We start from the raw sequence: 22,965 nt of genomic DNA, 5'->3' as shown, positions 1-22,965 counted from the left end.
CTCCCTCTTCCTCCCTTAGCCCGGGGCCGCGCCTCAGCTGTCCAGCGGGATCCAGCCGCCCAACCCGGAGGCCCCAGTTGCCGGTTCCCGACCTCCTAAGGCAGCTCGGTTTCGGTCTCAGAGCTGGGGCTGGAGAAACATCTCAGTTGGGGCTGTTTGCTGGAGTTTAGGAAAGAAGCTTCGTCTCAGATTAGTGACACTCCCACAACAAAATGTGGAATGAAGCAAAGAAGCGGTCACGCATAACGCCTCAATCTTCACTTTCCCAAAATACAAGTGACAAGCAAAGAGGCATTGGCATTTAAAAACCCCAGAGGCCTCCCCCAGCACAGCCGCAGGGATTCGAACCCTAGTTCCATGATTGGGCTGCTGGGGGTGGGTCGGCTATGAAAGCGGCAGCTGTTTTCTTGAAAACGTTTTTGCGAAGATAAGGTGACCTTCCCATAAACAAGGGAAAGCAAACACGCAATTCATATTTCACTTCCCAAAATTTACGCGCATAGAATTTACTGGCTAAAGCTTAGTTGCAGCTGTTCTAAACTTATTACCTCACCCTTCCACTTCCCCTCTGCTTTGCGTCCTTCCCGACCTCCAAGGGTTAGGAAGATAGTTTTCTATAGGTTGCCACTGAGAGGCGGTGTGGAGGTAGTGCATTAAAGAGCTGCCCTTGGAGTCAAGACCAAGGCCCATGTCAGGCCTCTGTTACTCTGACAGAGGCTGCGACCTCGAAGAAGTGAATTAATCGGGGCAGCTAGGTGGCGCAGTGGATAAAGCACTGGCCTTGGATTCAGGAGGACCTGAGTTCAAATCCAGCCTCAGACACTTGACACTAGCTGTGTGACCCTGGGCAAGTCACTTAACCTTCATTGCGGCCTTAAAAAAAAAAGTGAATTAACCTCTCCTTGCCACAGGCAATTCTCTGATACAGAGGAAGTTCCCCACATTGATCAAATCACCAGTTTGAATATCAAAACTGCATGTAGGGAAGCTAGGTGGCACAATGGATAAAGCACCAGGACGACCTGAGTTCAAATCCGACCTCAAGTCACTTGACACTAGTTGTATGACCCTGGGCAAGTCACTGAATTCCCATTGTCTAGCAAAAAAAACCCCTGCAAGCAGTTGCACAAACAGCACTCAGGTATCACATAGCCCTGGAAGTCCTTAATCCATCTCCATAAGGAAGTTTAGCACCAAGGGTAAGGAGGATACTGAGCATTTAAAATGGCATTTTTCATACCTTCTATTTGTGGTACCCTTTTGAGTTGGAGTTTAGTATCCCATACAATCTTTTTGGATCTGTGCTGTGGAAGCAAGCCCCATTGGTAACCTTTTCACTTTTCGACTTCCCAATCAGTATTACTCCATATATAGTCATGCTGGCAGCAATCTGACAAGTTTGGGCATCATTTTATATAGTTATTTCACATATGGATAAACAGCACCCCCCTTTACTTATTCCCTAACCTTACCCAAAATGGTTATTTTTCTTTAAACCTAATTAATTGCATGTATGTGTAAATATAAATAATCTCTGTAACACTGTCCCAATCAGCCTGATTTTGCAAGAATGTCTATCATTAATATTCTACCATAAACTGGTGGTAAAGTTGCTACACTTCTACAATGCCCTCCTGTTAACAGTTTTGCTTATTTTTGTGAAACCACAAAAGTGATGTTTTGCCAGCACTTAACACCCAGAGTAATGATCCACTAGCACAGGACAAGTTTTCTGTGCTAGAGAAGGTAAAACACAATACCAAAAAAAGAGAACTGGAATGCAGAATATTTATATTTATTTATAATGAAATTATGGTTCTAAATATTTACAACATATAGGAAACCAGAGAAATTTTATACAAAGCCAGCCTGCAAAGTGTTCAAGTGTGCAAAAACAACAGTCCCAATATCTCAAACACTAACTCCTGCTCTGCAGGCCAGCGCCGACATTCTCAATGGATTCACATATCAATATTCTCAATACAAAAAAAAGTTCTTTTGGCAGGACCTTTGTAATGCCAAGAAAAAAGAAACTAGCTGCAATTTCAGTCACTCTAAATGATTCACCAGCCTAGCCAGAGCAGTCAAATCTCTCTACTACAGCTGCAACCAGTTCTGTGGAGACATACAATTTCCATGGTGATGAGTTGGGAAAAGAACCTGGTAGACTGAGAGTAGTAAGAGAACAACTTCAGATGCTCTGACCTGCTCATAGTCAAGGAGTTTCATCTGGACCAGCTGAAGAGAGGGAAAGTTTAGAGGGATGAAATAAAGTTGCAATGACTGTCTTAAGACATAAATATGCTGAAGGTGCTGGGTATGTAGATAATCCCAATAAAGATGAGGAAATAACTTCAACTTTCCACTCAGGAACTGGTTAGATCCAAGATTCTCAAGTGAGAAAACAGCATTTTTCAAAACAAAAGTAATCCAACAACGGAATATGGAAAAGGGTCTCTTAGAAGAATTAAATATTAAAAGATAGAATGCAAGTTCTCAAAATGATGTCCCCCTTAATGCTAAGATTTTGGCTGCCACTGCTTATAAACATTCATGAACAGCAGGGAAATACAAATAGTATTTGTATCATGTCAGAGCTGGGGTCTTACATTTGTAAATAATATGGGGGCCAGACCACAAGCAACACTTTGCTCCTTTTATCAAGCAAGCACATTTCATCCATTCTCAAGACATCCTCTCTCCCCTGAAATAAGCCTGTGATTCTCAACATCTTTTAATGGATGGTATGCTGCTGTAGAAATAAGAGCATTTTTAAAAGAATGGAACTCCTCTGGAAGGGGACACAGCACCTCTAACTTCTGGAAACGTTAAAGATGGCTCCCCCAGCTCCACAGTCTGTTACGTGACACACATGCATTATTGCTAGAGAAGAGTCACTGATGATCTGCTCTGATGTCTTCTACGGGGCCATCCAGAAAGGCATTTGCTGTTTAGCTCGATGCTGTGATGATGGGTATTGATATCCCAAACTCCAGCCCTGTGGGAAAGTACTTGCATTTTTATGGCCTCCATGCTCCTCCTCTTCATCAGATGAATCCCCAGCATAAGCTACCAGCCCAAATCCCTTTTCCGTGGTTTTCATCTTCTTAGCTGGATAATCTAGAATAGAGAAAGGCAACCCCAACCCCCATCCCCACCAAGAAAAAAAGATAATACCATAATTTGTTAATAAAAAAAGATGTTAATTGTAAGTGGTTAGTTGGACACCATTTTGAGGTCACAGGGTCAATGGTCACCCAAAACCGTTGAAGATCACACGAAAACAGCACCAGCATCAGCAAATGTGAATCCACCAGAACCATGTAAGAAAAGAGAAAGAAAAAGAAACACAAAAAAGAAAAAAAAAAGGAAAGTTAGCAAGTGAGTTTCTAAGGACTGACATTTCACCTTTTAAAGCGTTAAAAGAAAGAAGTTAAGTATAAAAGAAATGTATTTGCCTCTGTTTATTTAGGCCACAGTATGAAAAGGTACCAAATCCTATGGACCTTCTAAAAATCCAGAGCAACTGTTCTGGAATGAGAGGCAAGATTCTCAGAGTGAGCAACAGCTCAGTGTTAGACCTATAAGGATCTAGCATTATCTTCACTAATTCTGAGAAAGTTAACTCTTGGTGTCTAACGAGCATGCAATGCTACTTTTGAATTGTGAAATTTGCTACTTAATTAAAAAATTCAATTAGTAGCCTTTTAGTGGGTTTTAAATATGGAAGTTGATGCTATGTGCCATGTAAACTGACAATATTCCCTAGAATCTCCCTATACTAACTAGTTAAAAGACAAAAGGTTAGGTGTCTATAGGCTATGTGTATGAACATAAAGGAAAGCAGCTTATTATTCAGGATCACCCAAGTGAACATCAGATAAGAAAGTTAAAAGCTACAGCTCAGACTAAAGAGTCTCCCACCTACACCATACTCACCATGGCTGCCTGATAAGGCCCCAGACCCATTCCTTTCATCAGATTCAGTTTTTATTCCAGTCACTGGGAAAGCTGGTGGAGGCATCAACTGCCTGTTAAAAGACAAGAGATTTAGAAACAGCATGGCTAGGAGTGCCAATTGTTCATTTAGGGCTTCATTCTAAAGCAAATCCAATCAATCCTTATGTATCTAGGAGGCAAGTACAGAGAAGAAAATTTAAAAGTCTACAAATAGTCCCTTAAACTCACTCTGACCATTACTTTCAAGCTCCTATCCACAAAATCTTTTAAAAAGAAAACCAAGCACCAGCCCTGGACTCAGGAGGACCTGAATTCAAATTCGGCCTCAAAACACTTGATACTAGCAATGTGACCCTGGGCAAGTCATTTAACCCTCATTGCACTGCAAAAAAAAGAGACAGAGAAAAAAAGAAAACCAAAAAAGTTCTATTAACGAGTACCAAATTTGGTTGAATTAATTTTCTCTTTACTCAGTTCTTATCCTTTCTCAGTGCAATGACCAAAATCTAGGCAACAAGAAGACACCTAAATAACCATGCCTTCAAAAGGTTACAGTCGATTGTACCTACTTCTTTATACAGGCTCTCTAGAGCCTGTTTGCCATTTATTCGATTAATTATAACAAATAGAAGCTTGTTTGACCCGAAAGTATTCCTTTCAATCTCATAATAATACTAGTGCCTGTAGCAATGTCCAGTAACCACTAACAATTACTTGAACATTATCTCTTAGGTCATGTCAACCGCCCACTGGACAATTCATCCAACTTACCTGTCCCTCTCTCTCTCCTTGCCTGAGGAACTTGCCGGCTTCGATCCCGCACCCTCGATCTCACTCTGACTGGAGAAGCCTGTACCTAAATTAGTCATATGAATGGGTCCATGCTATGAGCAGAAAAATACAGCGGCATTAGCAAATCTACAACTGCTGTATTAGTTTAGCTCCTTAATGTAACTGTCACGTGCCCCATCTTTCAGGTAAACTGTAACTAGTCTGAACTACACAGTTCCTTGTAATTTGACCAACTAATAACTACCCTCAAAATAGGAATTTCAACTTCTTTTCCTTATACATAGAATGTTTTCCTTTACTAAGGGATTCCAATGATGTGACCTGCTCTTTCCAAGACTGGCCACAACTTAACTGAACAGCACAAGCGTAGTCATATTATATGAAAAGCTACTAATTTTTGCATACTACATTAATATGGGCCAAACTCAAACATGATTCTTGTCTTGGAAGTGAATAAGACCCTTTTATTGGATGAGGGGAAAGGGTACCCAGAGTAACTAGATAATATATTTCCAGCTAACATTTCTAGCAGCTTTCCTATTTGGCATCTGGAGGAAAATACTGAATTGAAAACCAAGCTGCAACAACGAAAAGCCCTAAACAAAGTTGTAGACTACCAGATCTTGGTGATGTCTCTAGTGAGATGAGAACCATCACATGAAACATCTATAACAGAACCTAGATAGGAAGTACAGGCTTCTAAATACCTTCTAGATTCTAATTAAAGGGGTCTTTTTCTCTAAGTGGGATGCTTGGTAAACTCATCACTGTGCCCTTTCTGACTTAAAAAACAAAAGGACAGCTCTGGGGTTATTAATTCCCCAAGAATAAAATCATAAATGAGTTAACTAAATTATAGGTATATCAAATATTATCAAGAAGACTGCTGATGTAGATTTGGATTTCTGTCTCTTTAGAGGGAGAGTAAGGTTAAGAAGGTAAGTTGCCGAGAAAAGTAAGACTGGATATTTTATTTGACCTGGTATCCCAGAAGTCCAGATTCTCGTTCATCTGGTAGCTCCTCTGTGAACCGCCTCTTCTGCCCCTGGGGCTGTGCTGGGAGTGGGGGTTGAGGCTGAGGACTAGTAGGCAAGGCAGTTTTGACAGGGGCAGCAGGGAGAAAAGGACCACTCATTGGACTCTGGGGGCCAAAAGAAACCAAGAAGGAGAGAAAGAGAGAATGAGAATACAAAACTGGTAAAAAGGTAAATAGCAAGAATAATATACTTTTATGATACACTAATTACAAACTTTCATCTTTTCCTAGGCACCAGTAAAATGACTGTAATATTAACAAAATATAGTAATAATAGGGACAGCTAGGTGGCGCAGTGGATAGAGCACCAGCCCTGGATTCAGGAGGACCTGAGTTCAAATGCAGCCTCAGACACTTAACACTCACTAGCTGTGTGACCCTGGGCAAGTCACTTAACCCCAGTTGCTTTAAAAAAAATTATATATATATATATATATATATATATATATATATATATATATATATATATATAGAGAGAGAGAGAGAGAGAGAGAGAGAGAGAGAGAGAGAGAGAGAGAGAGAGAGAAAGAATATCTACTTCCCTTCTTCCTAGGGCTATATGAAATTAGAAGAAAATCTAAACAAAGACTTTGGACTTCTGGGAAGAAAGACCAGTTACAAATTCAATGTGCCATTATTGCTCTTATTAAAAGGCAAACATACTCATTAAAATTATACCCATTCTAGGGGCAGCTAGGTGGCGCAGTGGATAGAGCACCAGTCCTGGATTCAGGAGGACCTGAGTTCAAATCTGGCCTCAGACACTTGACACTTACTAGCTGTGTGACCCTGGGCAAGTCACTTAACCCTCATTACCCCGCCCCCCCCAATTTATACCCATTCTATATAAACAAAAAACAGTCCAAAGGGATTCAGACAAAATTTTCATTTAAAGACATTTATCAAGCATGAAAACTCTTTCAGTCAGCAACCACTGACTATGTATACTGCAAAGAAAATTACATTACTAAAAAGTAGTTCCTCTGACACTATTTTCTTCTATTATTTAAAGATGCTATGATGGGTACAAAGAATTCTGAATCAAAGTTGCGAAAATTTGTCTTTATATAAGACGTAGAATTTAAAACCAAATGCATTGGGAAATATATATACACAATGAAATTTTATAGAATCTCAAAAATTAAGGATGTTTTCTAATCCACTGCAGAAAGATTACCACTTACTCTTTACTTTAAAGGCATGAGGAGTTTCTTTAACATTTGGTTGTACATTTCAGTAACAGAAACATAAAAGATGGAGACATAAGAGCTAGCTGTTAATAAATTTGACAGATTAAAAACTGACTGGATGATTGGACTTAAAGAGCAGTCACTAATGTTCAATGTCAACTTAGAATGTGGAGTCAGCCATAGATCTGTTTTGCCATATGCTGCTGAATATTTTTGTTGATGACTTGGATAAAGTTGTAGATAGCATGCTTATCAATCTGCAGATAACAAAAAGCTGAAAGGGATAGATAATGCATTGAGTGATTCAGGTACCGGCTAAAATCTGATCTTCAAGAAAACTTTCCTGAATCCTCTTAATGTCAGTGCCTTCACTTTAAAATTACCTCCAATTTATCCTGTCTCCATCTTGTTTGTATGTTACCTCCCCCATTAAACTGTGAGTTCCTTGTGAATAAGGACTGTCATTTTTATTTTCTGGATTTGTTTTTTGTACTTCCAGGGCTTAGTACAATGCCTGGGACACAGGAGGAGTTTAAAAAATGTTTGCTGACTTGGCTTTAGTCCAAAATGAAGTCAGAATTCAGAAACATCTTCAGAAGTTCAAATATTTGGCCTGATAAAAGAATGCATAGAATAGGTATGTGTCAAGTCTTACACTTGGGTTCAAAGAATAAACTTCGGGGCAGCTAGGTGGTGCAGTGGATAGAGCACTGGCCCTGGAGTCAGGAGTACCTGAGTTCAAATCTGGCCTCAGACGCTTAACACTTACTTGCTGTGTGACCCTGGGCAAGTCACTTAACCCCAATTGCCTCACTAAAACAAAAAAACAAAAAAACAAAAAAAAGAATAAACTTCACAAGTACAGGATGGAGGAGGTACGGCTAGATTGCAGTTTGTCAGAAATAGATCAGAGGGGGAGCTACAGGGACTGCAAACTCAATGAGTCAACAGTGTGATTAGAGCAGCCAAGAAAGCTAATGAGATCTTAGGCTGCATTCTGAGAGGTGGCAATTTCAGGAAGAAGGTGGTGTTTAAATCAGCCAGTCTTTCTAGTCATCTAAGACCTGTAGTGTTATGTTCAGTCCTGGGGAGCAGGTGTTTAGAACAAACATGGTTTAAGTTGGAAAACATCCAAGAGAAGCCAACCAGAATAGTGAAGAGCTTGAGTCCAAACCATATGAGAATCAGCCAGAGAAACTGGGAATGTTTAACCTCTATCAGAGAAGTTTGCAGGTGACTCGAGAGCTATCTTCAAAAAAAAAGAAAGAAAGAAAAGAAAATAGCCATCTTTAACTACCCAAAGAGCTATTAGATGGAACAAGAATGCTACTTACTCTGCGTGGCCAAAAAGAGCAAACCAGAGCACAATGGATAGAGGGGGCCAAGGCAAATTCAGGATTTATATAAGGAGAAACTTCTCAACAATTATGGGGATGCAGTAGGCTATTCCTGACTAGAAGTCTCCAGCAAAGGCCAGACGACCCCTTGTTGTAGTAGATACACTTTGGGAGGTTCAAAGTAGATGGCTACTATGGTCCTTTCCAATTCTAAAGCAATGGCTAAGATTTCTTGTTCTTAATGTCACTTTGTAAACTTCCACATATGACAACCTGAATCTGGCACCGTTTGGGGAGGTTATGAAAATGGAAGGTACAGAGAACTAAAGAGCTTTTCATGGCAGGAGTGGGATGACCTGAACTGGCCCTTTTTACCTTGTGAACCTTCTTCTAAATTAAGGATAGAGAAGATCTCTTGGAAGGTGATTTTTTTTCTTTTTATTTTATAGTGACAAATTGATTTTGTGGCAAAGGGTACAGGATAAAGATATCTGACCTTTTTATTTAACAGGTTTTCTTTTTCAATGAGTAAAATAGGTTATTCGTATCCTTAACCTCTATGTCCCCTCCCCCCAAAATCATGCCATCTGGTATACCCATCCCTTTAGTATCCTACCTGTCCAGTGCTAGCTGGAGGCTGCACTTGTGAAATCGGATATTGTGTTGGCACAGGTGGGACTCCAGTAGGTAACGTTGGCAAGACTCCAGGTGCCAATGAAACAGCTGGTGGCACTATGCCTGGTACTCCATAGGGAGGCTGAACTGGCTGCTGAGGAGGGGGAACAACAGGGTAACCAGACTGATAGCCATTGGATGGATAATATGGTGGTTGAGGAGGGACACTATTTATAGCAGAGGGTTGTGTATAGCCTGAGGGGGAAGAAAAAAAGTGTTTATTATCAGCTGCAGCAGAAGGAGATGATCAAGTTGAGTTACACTTATTACCTAAAAGGAAAGGAATAAAAATGAAGCAAAATGTTTTTCCAAATTACAAATGAGTGTGAGCTAATGTTACTTGGGAGTTTAGGGCACTCTAAGGTTTAACCTGGCCTTCCATGACCCATATAGAAGCATTGTTTACAATAAACTGATTCACAATCCCAAAACAGTAAACTGAAATGTACATACCTGGTAAAGGTACGGCAGTGTTAATCTGATTCACAAATCTGGAGTATTCCGCATGAACCTGCAATAGGAAAAAGAATAAATTAACAAGTGAATATCCCTGGATTTATAGTTTATGAACTAGGAAAAGCTTCCTGAAATTTTTGGTAGGTCTGGTAAAGGCATTTCTTTCAGGTCGAGGTCTGTTTAAACAATTCTACAGGTTTTAATTCTCAAATAACTTAGGAATTTTGGAAGCACTGTGAAAATTAAGTTTCAAATGACATGATAAACTTAACTAAGTTTAATATTTTCACATGGGAGTCTAAATTTTGACAGGATGAATGAAAAGGCATTTGTTACATATTTAACATGGGCCAAGAACTGAGCTATGCATTTGGGATACAAATAGAAAAAGCAAGAAAGTAATACTCCCAGGGCAGCTAAGTGGCACAGTGGATAAAGTACCAGCCCTGGATTCAAGAGGACCCGAGTTCAAATTTGACCTCAGACACTTGATACTAGCTGTGTAACCTTGGGCAAGTCACTTAACCCTTATTGCCCCAAAAAAGAAAGAGAGAGAGAGAGAGAGAGAGAGAAACACACTCCAACTTGGAGGAAAAAACATAGAGGAGGGTTCAGCAACCTAGGGCAGTGCCTAGGGGCCTAAAAGAAAAGAAGCCGATAAATTTTAAGACAAGCAATGGACTTCTTTTTCTTGGCCTAAAACACATGTTCTCCAATCTACACAACTACCTAACATTCATACACTCATAGCAATCAGGCAATTTCAAAGTTGTTGATTCTAACACAATAATAAATATTCCTTGATTCCCCGCCAATTCTTCATCATAAATGTCAACCATTTTCTTCATGTCCCCACTCATTCCTTAGCCAATACATACCTGCAAAATGCCCAGGACAAGAAAAAGGTAGCAGGAGAGTCTGGAATAAAGACTAGAAAACTACCAAGCATGAAGGCCATCTAACAAACCCCAAGACTGAGGCTCAATTTAGCATCTCAGACTTTTAGACTCTCAAAAAATAGCTACATAATTAACTCTGATCATGTTTGTATTCTTGAACTCCCATACCTTCTAGGCAGTAAGAGCATAGGTCATCTAGGGTTTAAATAAAATCTAAGTTTACAAACAGGCAACCAAAAAGCCCTACAAAACATATTTTTTTTAATGATGAAATGAATGGAATGGTGAATTCCAAATTCTAAGAGGAAAACAGCAGCCAGGTATGTAAACTGCAACCCACACTTCAGTGATTCTGGCCTGCCTCTCCACAGTATATCCAGGTGGCAGAGTGAGAAATGCAGTCCTGTCAAGCCCCAAAGGCAGCAAAATCTCTTTTGCAAAAGTGATAAACAAGAGACAGGTAGGTGGCACAGTGCATAAAGCACCAGCCCTGGATTCAGGAGGACCTGAGTTCAAGTCCAGCCTCAGACACTTGACAGTTATTAGTTGTGTGACTCTGGGCAAGTCACTTAACCCTCAATGCCCTGCAAAACAAAACAAACAAACAAAAAGTGATAAACGACAATACAACTCACTGTTTGTAGGAGATTTTCACAGAGTTTCTTGGCAGCAGCAAGGCCTTCTGGTTTGGGATGACTACAAAAAAACAAGAGCAAGGAATTCAATGGGGAAGAAAAAAAAATATACACACTGCTTTGATTACCAGTCTATTTCCATTATCTAATCCAAATTTTCATGATAGTCCAAATTCTAGGCCTGAAGATAATGTAACATAGATACATGCCCTTAGGTATTTGGAATATGTTCAGTACTGTGGCCATAAACATTTTTACTAGCTTTCCTTACAGATGCCAACTCCCATGGATCCCATATGACCAAATTAAGGGGGAAAAAATACACGCAATTTTCTAAGAAAATAATAAAAATAATCACAGGTTCAAGAACTTGTTATAATTTGGGGGGGGGGGCAATGAGGGTTAAGTGACTTGCCCAGGGTCACACAGCTACTAAGTGTTAAGTGTTTGAGGCCAGATTTGAGCTCAGGTCCTCCTGACTCCAGGGCTGGTGCTCTATCCACTGTGCCACCTAGCTGCCCCTACAGCAGGTGTTCTTAACCATTTTTTGAGTCATGGATCCCTTTGGCAATTTGATGAAGCCTGTAGCTCCCCTTCTCATATGTTTTGTGTTTTTTTTTTGCGGGGCAGTGGGGGTTAAGTGACTTGCCCAAGGTCACACAGCTAGTAAGTGTCAAGTGTCTGAGGCTGGATTTGAACTCAGGAACTCCTGAATCCAGGGCGGGTGCTTTATCCACTGCGCCACCTAGCCGCCCCCCTCATATGCTTTTTTTTTTTTTTTTTTTGCGGGGCAATGGGGGTTAAGTGACTTGCCCAGGGTCACACAGCTAGTAAGTGTCAAGTGTCTGAGGCCGGATTTGAACTCAGGTACTCCTGAATCCAGGGCGGGTGCTTTACCACTGCGCCACCTAGCTGCCCCCCCCATATGCTTTTAAATGCATTTTGAAATGGTTATACAAATACTTTATAAAAATGTTCACAGACACCAGATTAAGAAAACTGTTTTAGAATTACAAACTGCAAAACTGAACACTGGAATTGGAAAGAATGTTATGCCCTACTTCAAAAACAGCTTATGTTTATATGGAGCTCAAAAATTCACAAAGCATTTTCCTTGCAATCCTATTAAATTTTACAATTTTACAAATGAGGTTTCATGAAGCAGAGACAGATTAAGTGACCAGTCCACTGCTAACACAACTAGAAAGTTTTTTCAGGAACTCAGAGCTTCTGATTTTAAATACATTATCTTTCCAATACAACATCTTTACTCCTCCTAAAAAGGGGATTGCACTAAAACTAATTTGGAAAATGGATATTCCTTGGGTTTAAATGCTTCCAGAGAAGATTCTAAAATTTTCTTTTATCATATTTAAGATGTTATGTTTAAGAGATTATTCTTAGTATTTTAGCTAAATATTTCATAACTTAGGCCTATTTTCTTTTGCTCTGTCTTCGTCAATCCACGGTAAGGCTCAAACCACCCCCCACACACCCTCCCTAACCCTAGCCAAACATACCTAATGTAAATATACATTGGTTCGAAAGCTTCACGGCCTGAAGCTGGTTCTATGCAGCCTGAGCCTTTGCCTCGTAGGAAGACTTTGGCGCCAGTTTCAATCTGAATGTGTTGCAAATATGAGCAGCTGGGGCCTTCTACCTTCTCCTTGACATTAAATGTGGGCACAGCATGTTCCAGACCCACAAATAATTTGTCTTGAACATAATGCAGCTGTAGACAGAACAGAATCACATCTCAGCCCCCGCAAAACATACAGGTACATCTTATTCCTTGAGAAATCATGTACAAAAGATATACTTAATTCTCTCAATAATAAACACTACATATAACATGATGCCAAGTCAACCCCACCACCACCATGTACTGGGTCCTCACCCACAATACTAATGATTTACAAAGCGTCTGATTTACATCACCCACCCCATCCCCCACCACCATATTACTCACCATTGCCTACCAAATACTTTATACTGAATACCAAAGAATCTAGCAAGTGATGTTTGCTGATGAGAGAAACACTTAAAAAGCTGGCAGGGAGCACTCCCTTCATAAAAACACATATGACATTATTGTAGATTGCCTTTTCCTATGAAGAGATGGAATATAATGTTGGGTAGTACAGTCAGTCCTCTATTGTTCTTGAAGTGGGACTGCTCTCTCCAACCCTTTTTTTGTAGGAGGATTGTATCAGCAGAGTCTAGCTTCATCAGACTCAGCCTTCTTAGTCCTCCAGTGGTTACCAAGTTCAGAACTAAACCAAATAAGCTATCCATATATGTGAAGAAAGATTCCTTAGCCTCACCTTTTTTTTTTTTAACTCTCAGATGAAAGCATACAGTTCCATTAATATATCGATGACTGTGTTGTAAAAACAAAATCATTTCCCCTAAAATCTAGCTCCTTTGAATCATCCCGTATAACATGAAAAACATTTAAGCAAAAACCAAGAGACATAAGCAGCAGACACTATAGCATTCCACATCTACAGTCCCTCCCATCTCTATTAGCATATGCCTCATAAACAATTTTTTGAGACCAGTCACTAGAATGTGTCAGAATCCAACTGTTTTTAGGGTTGTGTTCTTCCATACCACACCACTTTGTTTTTGGTAGCAGGCTTCTTTGGGGGTGCATAACCAGCAGTATAATTTCTGGGCCAAGGGTAGTTTAGTAACTTTCCTCACAATTCCAAATTACTTTGTAGAAGAGTTGTAGCAGTTCGAAGTTCCACTAACCGTATATTTTTTGTCTTCCCAGAGTGTCCAACAGAGTGTTTTGTTCTTTTGATACCTTTGCTAATTTGCTGTAAAGTGAAACCTCAATTGTTTCAATGTGCATTTCTCTTACTATTGTTTGGAACAATTTTTCATATAATTAGTTGTTGATATGTAGTTGCTTGCAATTCTTACTGTTTATCTGGTCCCCACTCTGCTTCCCAATCCACTTAACTCTTAGGATCTCAACTTTTAAATAAGAATACTTTGAAATTAAACTAAGTATCTGTGTACCTGCACTATGCTGCTGGCCTAAAGACGGTTAAGGTACATTAACATACCCCTGACTGGAATGGAGGCTTCTGACCAATAGCTGGTGACAGTTGGGCGACAGGAGCAGGCTGGTGATAGACAGTGACTGTTGCTCCATTGAAAGTTGGACTGGTCCCTGTGGCAGCCTTCACAACTCCATTAGTGATGATTTCTTTGATTCGGTTCACAGCTCCTAAAAGGGCATAGAAAGTAAATCTCCTAATGAAATGACCAGTGCCCCAAAGTACATTAAATCCAACTCTCAACAACCAAATGACAGATAATCCATCTTATACATTGTCCAAGTTTCTGCCTTTCTCCAAGCATTTACATATTTGGAAGGTGAACAGAAGACTAAATTGGTCAATTTATCTCCTTATTACACAGCCCCAAAAAGTCAACTTGTGCTTCAAATACAGTACAATAATCATCTGCCACATTGAATGTAAAGCAAAACCATTACTTACTGTCTACTAACTCCCGGGTCTGGCCCTGAACATGAAGATATAATGGACGGTCCCTGGAAAAGTGAACATAAAGCAAATCTTTCAAACTAAAGAAAACACATGTCAATGTTCTAATTTTAAATGTGTTTAAAATTTCAAATAGGAAAATTAAACACAAATGGAGTTGTCAAAGCTAGGCAATTTACTTTTTTTTAGGTAATTAACTTCTACTTTTGGATGCAAAAGGATGCTCAAATTAAGAAAGAACATGCTAAGGATTTAAGTTTACATTTAGAGTATTACTTTTCTTTTTTTTTTTTTTAACTTTTTTTTTTCAGGGCAGTGAAGGTTAAGTGACTTGCTCAGGGTCACACAGCTACTAAGTGTCAAGCATCTGAAGCCAGATTTGAACTCAGGTACTCCTGAATCCAGGGCCAATGCTTTATCCACGGCGCCACCTAGCCGCCCCCTTAGAGTATTACTTTTCAAAAAGAAATCTTAGTTTAGTCCCTTTCCTCTATATTAGTCCCTGATGGAAAGTAAGTGTTTAAGACTTAAACCACATATTTTACAAATGCTGCCTACAAAGGTATTTGCAGGACAGTTCCTAAGGATAGTACACTAAAATGCGAACAAGTTCTAATCTGAACCATATGGTCAAAGATTTGTTAGTTTTCATTCATCATCAGTGCTCTATCCACTGCACTAACCAGCTGCCCTAATTTTCATTCATTTTAAAAAATTCTCTTTAACTTAAAAAACCTCTTCAGTTTTGCTTTGTTTCTGGTTCTTATATAGGTTTAAAAAAGGTCATGGGGCGGCTAGGTGGCGCAGTGGATAGAGCACCGGCCCTGGAGTCAGGAGTACCTGAGTTCAAATCCGGCCTCAGACACTTAACATTTACTAGCTGTGTGACCTTGGGCAAGTCACTTAACCCCAATTGCCTCACTAAAAAAAAAAAAAAAAGGTCATAAAAAAGTCAAATTTGACAATTCCAACAAATGACAACAGTTGAGAAAAACTTATTTTGGGTGCTTATTTTTAGGAAAACTAGGCAAAAAACTAAGTAGATATTTCCTTGAAATGCTACCCTGATACATTAGAATCCCTTTACTCAATAGGGACATAAAAGGCAGAAGAATAATCACAATATTCTATAATAAGAGAACATAATCATAGAAATATGGATTATTCACCACCACTACCAAAATCAACAGTACAAAGCATGTTTCTACAAATGGTCCAACCAACAAAGAATTCCAGTGACTTTGCTAATCTCTAAAATCCTTGAGAAAAGTAACTGAGGGGAAAAAAAAAAAAAAAGGCTGTACAAGGCCCTATTATGAAGCTATAATAGCCCTGACTTAATAAGGCTTGTGAGTTGTTCTTCCAGGAATGGTTATACTTTTCCTATATCCATCCACATTTCATCTGGAATCCACTGTTAACCAAGCATGAATTTACTAGATCTACTTGGCAATAGGGGTAACACTCTATGGCTGTGACTTCATTAGTACTATGTGCTAGCCAAAATATGTAAGAATAGATTATGTAGCAACCACATATTAGGTCTAAGTCAAATAGGCTTGTGGGTCTCAAAACTATAACTTTAGATTAACCATGATAAAAGTTGGCAGTGATGTGGATAATTAATAATAAAACAAACCCCATCTTAACAGGTAATCAAAAAACCACCTTTACTTGTTCTGGGTGAGGCAATTGGGGTTAAGGGACTTGCCCAGGGACACACAGTTAGTAAGCGTTAAGTGTCTGAGGTCGGATTTGAACTCAGGTCTTCCTGAATCCAGGGCCAGTGCTCTATCCACTTCGACACCTAGCTGCCCCACTGCCTTTATTTGTAAGAGATTTTTGTTTTCCTTTCTAATTTCATCTCCTAATTATGTTCTACGTAGGTCAATGTTTTTAAATGTTTGCAATCAATCCCCAAGGTCAAATCAACTGATAGCTGAAAGAGAAAGGTCAAATATAACAAGTACCAGGTAAGACCTTGTGGGATTAAAATTTCACTACAGATTGTTCACAATCCATACCTGACATGTAGATAGTCAATAACCAACTATACTGCATAAATCATACCTGAGATACCCAGGACACAAGTGTTAACAACACTTTGGAAAACTCAAATGGGCTTTTTAAACAATCATTATACCAAGCTACTAATTAAGGAATAAGAGCATCTTTAAAATATCTCAATGAAATGGACCCAGCAGACCCAAAGATCAGTTGGTGACTCCCACTCTAACACCCTACACCAAGGAAGGAAATATTAATCTGTACCCAGGTCCCACTTTGGCTTTCTCCTCTGCTGTCATGAATCTCCCTCGAGTGGAGACTGCAGCCCCACTCAGTCGGCTGATCTAAAAAGAGCAAAGAAGCACAATGAACAAAATGGCATGTTCATTAATAGAGGCTGCAAAATGCATGTGATTCCCCCCCCCCAAGAGCCAATAGATGAAGACAAACTATAAATTCACGCTTTAATTCAGCAAAGTTGACATTTAATTGTGTCTCCAATATGTAGATGCTTCACTTCTATGTGGATCACAAATCAGGACCCAAAGAGCCCATAATTACTGCCTTAAAACTGGTAAAATGTCAATTACCTCATTTGCAAATAGGGTCTCTTCCCTGATTTAACAGGTTCCATTTCCCTGATTTCATTACCTCTTACACTCTCACAATGCTGTTGACTTCTTTTCTCAACATAAATTCAGTCTTCACGTTGGAGACCAGAATAATAATCCCTTAGCTAGATAGCAAACACCTAAATCTTTTAATTTGTTTCAAGAATCCTCTCTTTCCTAAAATGCTTCTACGTATTACCATTCTAAAAGCAGAGATCAAATTCATACACACCTCATCCTGAGTCTGTCCTCGTGTCAATAAGTTCCTGCATGTAAGGGGGACATCATTGATTTCTACTTCAGCTACCACCAGGTCATCTTTGCTTTTATTGCTGACCAGGCCTTTGCCTGGAACCTGAAGCTACAAACAGAGAAAAAAATCAGAACAGAAGCAGATAGAATAATAAAATCATTAAGTTGATATTCATTGGCCTCTCCCAAATCCCCTAATCTTTTTTCCTATTCCTCCATCTCCCTAAGCCACCTCATTCAATTAAAATGACCAAATATTTATTAAGCAAGGCAGTGGGGATACAAAGAAAAAACAAAACAGTTGCTGCCCTTAAAGAGTTTGTCCATACATGTGAGTCTTCCTTGAGAACAAGGTAGAACAGATTATTAGAGATAACAGGACTTTGGATGTCATTTAGAATAAGCCCTTTATTTTACAGATAGGGAAACAGAGGCCCAGTAATGTGAAGTAATTTGCTCAATATAAAATGGCTAATGGAAAATATAGTGTAAAAAGTTCTGGAACTGGATACAGCAGACTGTCTGACACTAGCCATATAACAATGGGCATGTCACTTAGCCTCTCTTGGCCAGTTTCCTCATCTGCTATAAAAAATCTAACAGTAGTTGTGTCTACCTTAAAAAGATATCGTAAAAAAAAAAGATATCATGAGAACATAAGATGTAAAAAATAATTTACCTTAAGTAACTATATAAAATGTCAATTATTATTATTTGTGGCAAAGAAGTGACTAGACATGGCTATTATATTACATTATATTATACTATACCACAGACAAGACATCATTTTGAGCTAATTGCCAAATGGCTTTTAATCTTAGCATGTATATGGACTCTGTGACCACAAAACTGTAGAAACATTAAGTGCTATTAATTGTTCCCACCAAAGAGAATGTATGATAACTAAATTATGATGATTTGCAGCCTAATTCATCCAAGTAAACATGGCAGTAAAATGTATGGGAGAATCCACTGTATAACATTCCTCAGGCCAGGCCTTTATCCCAAATCCCAAAGCCCCAGAACCTCAAATCTGCCTAGCTTTATTTTATCAACACCAGAAGACTCAAACTGGATTATTCATCCTTTCAGCAATAGTAATGAGGCACATAAGGTAAAAAGCTATAAAGTAAAAAACCCGAGTTTACTTTTCTCAAAATTGAAAGTACTATCAATTTCTAATTATATGCCATGACTTTTAACAAAAACATTTTTTCCCAAGTACATATAAAACAATTTTTAACGTTCTTTTTAAAAATTTTGAGTTCCAAATTTTCTCTCTCCCTCCTATCCCTTCCTCCTTCCTGAGATGACAAGCAATTTGATATAGGTCATACACCTATATCACCAATGTCCAGCAGGTTTGTGGATCAGGGAAAATAAAGTCTGACATTATTTTGTACAACAGGTAGAATCTACAAAATTTCTGTGTAAAGCAAAAATGTGGATATAGCACTATACAGTAATTTTCTAAGTGAGTTCCATTATAATTTCAGAGACATATGTCCATGAAAAAATGTGGGGCCCAAGACTTCCAGGACTATTCTGTATCAGTATGCATTTAATTCTTTGCCCCTACTACTATCACAAGAAATGGACAATTGTTTATCATACTAATTAAAAGCATATACATGCTGAATTACTCAAGGAAAAAATAATTTACTTCTACTTTACTGGAAATTCCCACTAACCTCATAGAAACTGAATGTTCAAATAGTCATTCTGATTCTAATAATCTGGAGTTTCTGCCTTCTCACTGTGGAACGTCCCTCTTCTGCTCCTCCTTCTCCCATTTACAAGTTTCTCCAGGGATCTCCAATTTGGGAAAGAGACCAGGCTAACCATCCTCCATTCCTTTCATGGCTCTGCTTTTGACTCTTTGGACTTTACCACCATTAGGCCACAAGCTCCTCCCCCGTCCTTTTCAGCTCCCTTTTGTGTCACTGTCCCCTAATTAGAAGGCAGAGTCCTTGAGGGCAAATACTGTCTTCTCTTAGCTTGTGGCTTAGCAGTGTCTTCCACATAGTAAGCACTTAATAAATCAATGCGTGTTGCCTGCCTGGTAGAGCTACATGGAGATACTTTTTCCAAACACTTGTTCATCACTACCGTAACAACAGATAGAAATTACTAGGAGAAAGATTCCATGTTAACATACAAAAAACTTTTTAACAATTAGAGGGCTACCTCAGACCGTATTAAGTTCTATCACTGAAGGTACTCAAGCATAAGCTGGATGGCTGTTGTCGAGAATTCTACAGAAAATTAGAGATTGCTTCAAAGAGTGAAAAGTTAATCTTTGACATCTCTTTGGAAGATTCTACAATTCCACATGATGCTCAGCAAAAATGTAAAGTACTCAACATATCATTCTCTCTCACACACACACACACACACACCAGATTCTTCAAGTTTCATTAAATGTTAGTCATTAAATAAAGCAGTCTAGTAAATTTTTAAGCTCATGCAACACTAAAAAATGTACACTTATTCAGAAATTGGCTAAATATATCAATCTTTTATTTCAACCTTAATAGTATTTTATTTTTTTCCCAGTGACAAGTAAAGATAAGTTTTCAACATTTGTTTTTATATTGGAGTTCCACATTTTTCCCCCTGCTCCAGACAGAAAGCAATCTAATATAGGTTATATATAAACATAAAAATCTTAAAACATATTAATACAACTTATTTTAAAATGAACTATTTGACCTCTAATTTAGTGTTATAAATAATCATCTATCATATCCCTCTAAAAAGAGAATTATCAAAAAGTGAGCCTACTCTCAAAATACCTTCTCAACAGCATTTTGGGTTGGTTTGAGCTTTCCTTTAGCCATCAGCATAGCATTGATTTTGGCGGCCACAGCAGCTGCTGCATCTAAGGCTCCTGAGGGAGCAGCTGCTGATCCCCCAGGACTCCCCCCACTGTTGGGAATCTCTCCACCAGGGGCAGCAGGTGGGAGGAAGAGAAGTGGGGCTGGTGCTGGCTGGTCCCATTTACTTCTTCGCCTTAAGGAATGAAATAAAAATGTTAACCCTCCAAGAGCTCGCTACCATTTCAACTCCCTGTTCTTCCTTTACTTCCTCCAGATAACTTGCCCTACTTTAATACTTCAATCCCTACTGGGGATAATTCTCTGAGGTCTCTATTTTGTTTCATATTGGACCTCCTCTAACCCATGCTGGAAATGCAGCATTGGCTGATCCTAATATTGATCTACATCTAAGTTTTAACCCATATGCCTATTTTTCCTGTATTTCTACCAGTTAGACCCTCCTTAGAGGGCCTGGTAGCCCTGCACTTTAGGGGGCTTCCTAAATTTCTGCATGACTTAGTTCAGAGACCCATTTGTTTTCAACCCTACTGCTGCTATGAATTCAAGTTATCCACCAGCCTCAGCCTCCTAAGCTGCAAAGACTATAGGTGTGTGCCACCCCATGCTCTGTGTTTGTACTTGTACAAACTGCTTTGCATTTTTCTCACAACTAGGCAAGTAAGCATCGCGTGTTATTGTTCTGACACGTGAAATTAAAGCTCAAGGAATCAGAATTGGGAGGCAGTAGGACATAGCAATGGATCTGTAGTCATCAAGACTTACGTTAAAAGCGTAATTATTAGATGTATAACCTTCAGTAAGTAATTTCTCTTCTCATCCCTAAGATAATGTAATGGATAAAAATGATTCTCTTCCAGTTCTAAATGCTTTAACTTATAAGTCCGCTGTACTTGCACTAACATATGTTCTAACACATTACCTACTGTTATTCCCCAAATTTCAATGAACAAATTCAATAAACTTCTTTAGCTCCTATCTGTGTGCAACTCCATTCCCTCTACGCTTAGAACAGAGCCCCTTTAATTGCCCCCGCCCCAGCAGTCCTGTCACCTTCCCCTCACGGTCAGCCCCGCCTCTTTCCCCGATTGGTCGTCCGGCCTCCCTCTCCTCTAGCTCCCCAACCCCCAGCGACCTCCCCAAAGCTCCTCCTCCGGCTTTGTCCCACTCACCCTAACCTCCTCTCCGCCCCTTCTCAATAACACCCCCCCCCCCAATCCTCCTCCCTCACTCCCCCCTCCTCACGTTCCCTTCCACCTCCGCTCCCCTGGCCAACCTCGCCTTACCAACTCCCTCTCGCTACCATGGCCCCTCGGCCCTCTCCTCATCCCTTCCCATTCCCGCCCACCATCTCCTTCACCCTCCAGGCCTCACCCGCCACCCCCGGGATGCGCCGCACTCCCCGCGGACATGGCGACAGGATCAGCTCAACCACCCGCCAACTACCACCCCACACCACTAACACCGCTCCCCGTCACTTCCGCCCCCAACGCCTTCGCGCACAACCCTTTCCGGTCGCGAGGCAAGGCGGTTCCGGTGTCAGCGCCTCCAAGGATTGGATGTAGAGCGGAAGAAGGTGAAGGGATGGCGGGAGCGGGAGGAGCCTTTTGAGGCATGCGCAATGTGTCTTTCCGGTTTCTCTCCCTCCCGAGGACGGATGCCGAATTGCTTTTCACAGATGGGCGTGGCCTCTGTGACTGCCTGTGCTGTGGGCACGTGATCTGGCTTGGTTGAGCCCATGGAGGTATAGTTGGGCCACGTGCTTCAGAAGAGTTGCGCATACTGAATCCTGATCAATGGGAAAGGCTTGGTTGGCAATGAGGAAGAGGGGCCAATAAACATCAACTTTTCCTTCAATTCAACACAATTAAAAACGCACCAATGTTTTATTTTAACTTTTTTTTGTCATTCAGTCCCGTGCGACTCGTGATCCATCGGACCATGCTGTCCATGGGGTTTTCTTGGCAAAAATACCTTAATGGTTCGTCATTTCCTCCAACAGTGGATTATTAAAAAGGGGTTAGATGGGGGCAGCTAGGTGGTGCAGTGGATAGAGCACCCGCCCTGGAGTCAGGAGTACCTGAATTCAAATCCGGCCTCAGACACTTAACACTAGCTGTGTGACCCTGGGCGAGTCACTTAACCCCAATTGCCTCCCTAAAAAAAAAGGGGGGGGTAGATGACTTCCTTGTTTATTTTTACTATTTTCTGTTTTCTATATGTATTCAAATATGATAGCATAAAAAATAAGGAAAACAAGCAGGAGAAAGGATTCTGTTGTCTTTCAATTCCTGCTATTTACCCATTTCAGTGTTTACTAGGAGCTGACTGTTACACACACACAAAACTACACAAAGTGCTCCTGTCTGGGAGAGATACAAATTGTAAATGTTACAGTGTCCCTGTCCTCATAATGCTTACATTCCATTAAAGGAATTGGCTACATTCATGTGTATTTGTAGAACAATTAGGGATGCCCTCTCCCACTCCAGGTTTTTTCTTCCTGGTCTATGGTTGCCCCCATGATGGCAGATCAGGGTTGTTTCCCCAAAGGATGGCTATGCTGCTACAACCAAGTCTTCAGGGTCCTAGAGGAAATCCTACTGGGAAGGGAAGATTGGGAAAGACCTACTTCTACTCACTACTATCCTCACTACTGAGCTTCCACTGGTATGCTTCTCATTTAAGCAAATCAAGATGACACCATTGCATCTTTTTTTTTTCTTTTTTTCTTGCGGGGCAATGAGGATTAAGTGG

At 40.0% G+C, this 22,965-nt stretch overlaps 1 protein-coding gene and 1 non-coding gene across 4 annotated transcripts; both read right to left on the bottom strand.

The window, feature by feature from the left end:
* Window positions 1-1,771: 1,771 nt before the first annotated feature.
* On the bottom strand, window positions 1,772-21,725 carry KHDC4 (KH domain containing 4, pre-mRNA splicing factor). 3 transcript variants are annotated; one of them, XM_044004455.1, is made up of 14 exons: window positions 21,583-21,721; window positions 20,167-20,383; window positions 17,352-17,480; window positions 16,773-16,852; window positions 14,496-14,548; window positions 14,058-14,221; window positions 12,501-12,712; window positions 10,981-11,041; window positions 9,444-9,501; window positions 8,932-9,185; window positions 5,732-5,893; window positions 4,732-4,844; window positions 3,940-4,031; window positions 1,772-3,120 (listed from the first exon to the last, which is right to left on the bottom strand). In XM_044004455.1, the coding sequence occupies exons 1-14, from the start codon at window positions 21,618-21,620 to the stop codon at window positions 2,921-2,923; spliced, it is 1,833 nt and encodes a 610-aa protein (XP_043860390.1). In that variant the 5' UTR covers window positions 21,621-21,721; the 3' UTR covers window positions 1,772-2,920. The 3 variants fall into 3 exon arrangements, 2 of the variants coding, with proteins under 2 accessions (XP_043860390.1, XP_043860391.1); XR_006356401.1 differs by having other exon boundaries at window positions 3,063-3,120; window positions 4,732-4,816; window positions 21,583-21,725; XM_044004456.1 differs by lacking the exon at window positions 1,772-3,120 and having other exon boundaries at window positions 3,889-4,031; window positions 4,732-4,816; window positions 21,583-21,725.
* LOC122727125 lies at window positions 13,107-13,236 on the bottom strand. Its single transcript, XR_006353077.1, has one exon.
* Window positions 21,726-22,965: the final 1,240 nt, after the last annotated feature.

The sequence above is a fragment of the Dromiciops gliroides genome, chromosome 4 (genome assembly GCF_019393635.1).
Source record: "Dromiciops gliroides isolate mDroGli1 chromosome 4, mDroGli1.pri, whole genome shotgun sequence".
Taxonomy (NCBI): Eukaryota; Metazoa; Chordata; class Mammalia; order Microbiotheria; family Microbiotheriidae; genus Dromiciops; species Dromiciops gliroides.
The sequence above is the reverse complement of the archived record's forward strand: the minus strand, read 5'-3'. Positions and strand labels throughout refer to the sequence as shown.

Excerpts from the sequence above, each read along its gene's own strand:
- KHDC4 (XM_044004455.1), bottom strand. The coding sequence starts at position 21,620 with ATGTCCGCGGGGAGTGCGGCGCATCCCGGGGGTGGCGG. Across the intron at positions 20,384-21,582 it reads GCGCATCCCGGGGGTGGCGG|GCGAAGAAGTAAATGGGACC; the intron begins GTGAGGCCTGGA and ends TCATTCCTTAAG. Across the intron at positions 16,853-17,351 it reads GAGGACAGACTCAGGATGAG|ATCAGCCGACTGAGTGGGGC; the intron begins GTGTGTATGAAT and ends TGCTCTTTTTAG.